Source organism: Rutidosis leptorrhynchoides, chromosome 2 (assembly GCF_046630445.1).
Source record: "Rutidosis leptorrhynchoides isolate AG116_Rl617_1_P2 chromosome 2, CSIRO_AGI_Rlap_v1, whole genome shotgun sequence".
Classification (NCBI taxonomy): domain Eukaryota; kingdom Viridiplantae; phylum Streptophyta; class Magnoliopsida; order Asterales; family Asteraceae; genus Rutidosis; species Rutidosis leptorrhynchoides.
The window spans coordinates 162,864,055-162,867,625 of record NC_092334.1 but is presented as its reverse complement, the minus strand read 5'-3'; the positions used below and the strand labels follow the sequence as shown (position 1 = coordinate 162,867,625).

The 3,571-nt window shown below is 32.4% G+C and overlaps 1 protein-coding gene across 1 annotated transcript; it reads right to left on the bottom strand.

Moving 5' to 3' along the window:
• Positions 1-967: 967 nt before the first annotated feature.
• Positions 968-1,783, bottom strand: LOC139888399 (cysteine-rich repeat secretory protein 38-like). Its single transcript, XM_071871408.1, has one exon. The coding sequence runs from the start codon at positions 1,781-1,783 to the stop codon at positions 968-970; it is 816 nt and encodes a 271-aa protein (XP_071727509.1).
• Between the last annotated feature and the right edge of the window lie 1,788 nt (positions 1,784-3,571).

Below are 3,571 nucleotides of genomic sequence, written 5' to 3'. Positions count from 1 at the left end.
CTCCAACGAAAATCGCCTTTAAAAAGCTTTTTATATATAAATCATTTATATACTCCAACGAAAATGTCTGTGGAGGCGTTTGTGGCTTTCGATGAAGTGAGGAAGAGCATGGAGGGCGAATCGGTGAAGGCGATTTTCATCAACTCAAATGACCCTCCTAAGGCCCTGATCAAATGTAAAAAACAAGAGAAGAAACGACCGGTTCAAGGCGCCAAAAGAGAACAATTCGGTGAGTTTATTAAAGACGCTTAAGCTCGGGATCAACAGTTTCGTTTAGTGTGTTGTTGTTTGATTTAGATGGTCTCTAATCTTTTTCGTTTGTTCGAGTAGATTGGTGTCCCTCTTTTGTAGTTCGGTATTTTTAGCCAATATAATGGTGGTTTAATCAAAGCTGCAACGGGATCTGTTGACGAAGCTATTCATCCATTTAACATGGAGGCTATCGGTATACCTGATGTATACGATCAAGGTCAGTATTCTTTTTCTACTTTGTTTTATAACTTATTATATTCTCAGAGGTAGCAAAAGGAGCTGGTAGGACACATAAATCTAGTCTGCCAATGTTTGAACATGTCTATGAGGAAAAAAATCTGGTTGGCTAACAGGTGATAAATGTTTTACTCTGATGTACGCGCCCTACTCGGGTTATTTCGTGACTGTTTTTTAACCATTTAATTGACCACCCCTAATGAGGTTTGAACCTAAGAGCTCATAAATAAAACGTCAACTAGGTGACATACGAGGCACGTCCAAAATATGCAATCGAACAAGACCCAAAATATTGATAAGACCCAAAAAAATTTAAAAATAATACTCCGTAATACATTTAGCTATTTTAAAGATTATGAGCCTAAAAATATTAATTTTTTATTGTTTGGCCCCCGACTATTGTATAAGCAAGCCCCAAATCAGCAAGACTCATTTATCTTTAATTTTCAGTTCAAACAACAAGAGCCTATTTTTGTGACTAGTACACGGTCTCTGAGTAATGATCGTATTTTAAATTACAATTCATAGATAATACTAAACATAACATTTTTGCTTTGTTTATCCCCTTTTCTTGGGCTACTAATTTTGCCTCGTTTAAACATTTGATACAGTCATTTATGCTTATTTCAGGAGTACATTGCACTGCCATATAGAACCTGCGAGAAGATAACCCATAAGTTGAATTTGCTGATGCGAATCTACGAAGATGATCATTCGGTGTACGTGTTGCTTCTTTCACTAACTTGTTAAAATTATCTGAAACAACCTTACTTAATTCTACTATGTTGACATTAGCCTCTGGTGGCGCAATGAAGTCTGCATAATCCTTAGAAGCCCACACCCAATCTTCATATTTTTGTCTCATATCATAATTAGCGTATCGCACCATGCAATAAATAGAGTTGGATATAATGGCCCAAATTACAGCTTTGTTATTTTTAGGACAAGTGGTTTTAAGATGTGGGATTGATTTCTCGACACAATCTTTACAACTTTGTTCCTTAATATTGGTGGGACAAAGGACCAAGCCTTGCATTCGTACAGGATTGTAAAAATCTGAACTAACTAAATAACCTGTGTACGGGCGTTGTGAAATAATGAAACCAGGAAGATTTTGTAGCATTAAATCCCGGTACTGAACCTTGGCGTCATACTCTAAATTACCGGTTTTTCCGCATTGTACGACAATCTGCGAACTTTTGAGTGATTGAACTATAATGATGTTATTATCCCCATGGATGATTATTTGAACAAGAAGCACAACAAAAATACTACTAACACTTTTCTTTTCCATTTGTTTAATTAATTCACGTACATAATATCTCATAACTTGTGTTCATATTTATAACCTAATAATAAAAGTGTCTATTTAAAACCTAACTTGGTTAATGTTATTAAAAAACGTGTTTTAAACTGGAGTTTGAGTTTGAGGTTGATTTAATTTTCGTTGTACTTTGACATCTCTACAATTCTAATTGAAGATAGAAATTTGTTTTGAACTGGAGAAGATTCTTTCAACTATGAAATGATTGAAATTTAAAATTTATTTGTTTTAAAATTTATTACATCTCTACAATTTTGATGTAGATCAAAGTTTGTATTGTTTTTTAGTGAGTATAAATAAATAATGATATATAAAAATGTTAAATTTATGATAAAACAATCTTATTCATGTATTATGTTTGTTATCTAACTTAATTTGTTTAACTGCAGTTATATTTAGGACTCTTTGGAAATGAGATGGTTAAGAGAAGGACTAAAGCTGATTATTTCTTTAAGAAGATAAAGTAGAGGGTGCTGGATGTCATTTTATGAAAGTTGAAGATGTGCTTGGCATGCAAGGTTGATTGTTCGATTATATACTCATCTGCTAGGGTTTCCAGACACACACATCATTCATCTATACTGCTGCAGTTTTATTCTCTCAATCTAGAGTTAAAATTTCGTGTTCTTGTTTTCTTCTATATCTACTTGATATAGATTTTGTTTTCTGTTCTTAATTGTTGTGATATTGTTAAGGATTGTACCGTTGGTTGATTTTATTCAATTGTGTATGATTCTGGATTGAAGATTCAACATATTTGTATAATTTTCTGATATTCTCACATGGTATCAGAGCGGCAAGGTTGTTGATCTGATCGATTGGGGTTTTTCGTTCGAATCTAGGGTTTGAAGGTTTTTTTTTTTGGTTTCTTCTTCGATTGATTGTTTTTCTTTAACAATCAAAGGTGTATTGGGTTCGACAAAGATTGTGGGTGATTTGGCTTCGCTTTCTTGTGTGTCTGAAGATTGATTGTATGAAACCCTAATTTTTTCAAAATTAGGGCTACAGTTCTTCCGCTGCATTTCTTATCTATTGGTCTTCTTTTCTGTGCTTGATAGGGGAGTTCTCTTTCCATCTCACTTATATTCTATTGTGTTTGTCTTATTTGTGATATATTTGTTTTCTGGTCTACTATCTAATTATCTTCGTGTTCTGTTTGATCTATTATCTGTTATCTTTTGTTTATTAATCTGCTATTGTAGAAGAGAGGATCTCAAGGAAGACTTGGGTTGAATTTCTTGAAAATTCAACTATCTGGATCCCTACTTGAGTTTTTCCTTTAAGATTATCTATGTGTTTTGTTTGTTGTCTTTTTCTGTGATTTGTTTGTTTATCTGATTGTTACTACGGTTAATCAAGATTCTGGTAGTGGTCCCAAGATTACTCAAGTGAGTGATCTTGATTTTGGTGATCCATTGTATCTTCATGCCAGTGATACTAGTTGTGAAGACCCGGAAATTTCCGACCAAATTTAAACTTAACCTTTATATGTTTACGACACGATAAGCAAAGTCTGTAATGTTAAGTCTCAAAATGTTGGAATTATATTAACCTTTGACTGTGCTCGACGATTCACGAACAATTATTTGTAAATAAATATCTATATATATATATATAATATATAAATATAAATATAAGAATATATAATATTATAATACTTTAATTAATTGAAATGTAATAACTAGGATAATTCAGTTACTATTAAAATATATATATATATATATATATATATATATATATATATACAATTTGATATGA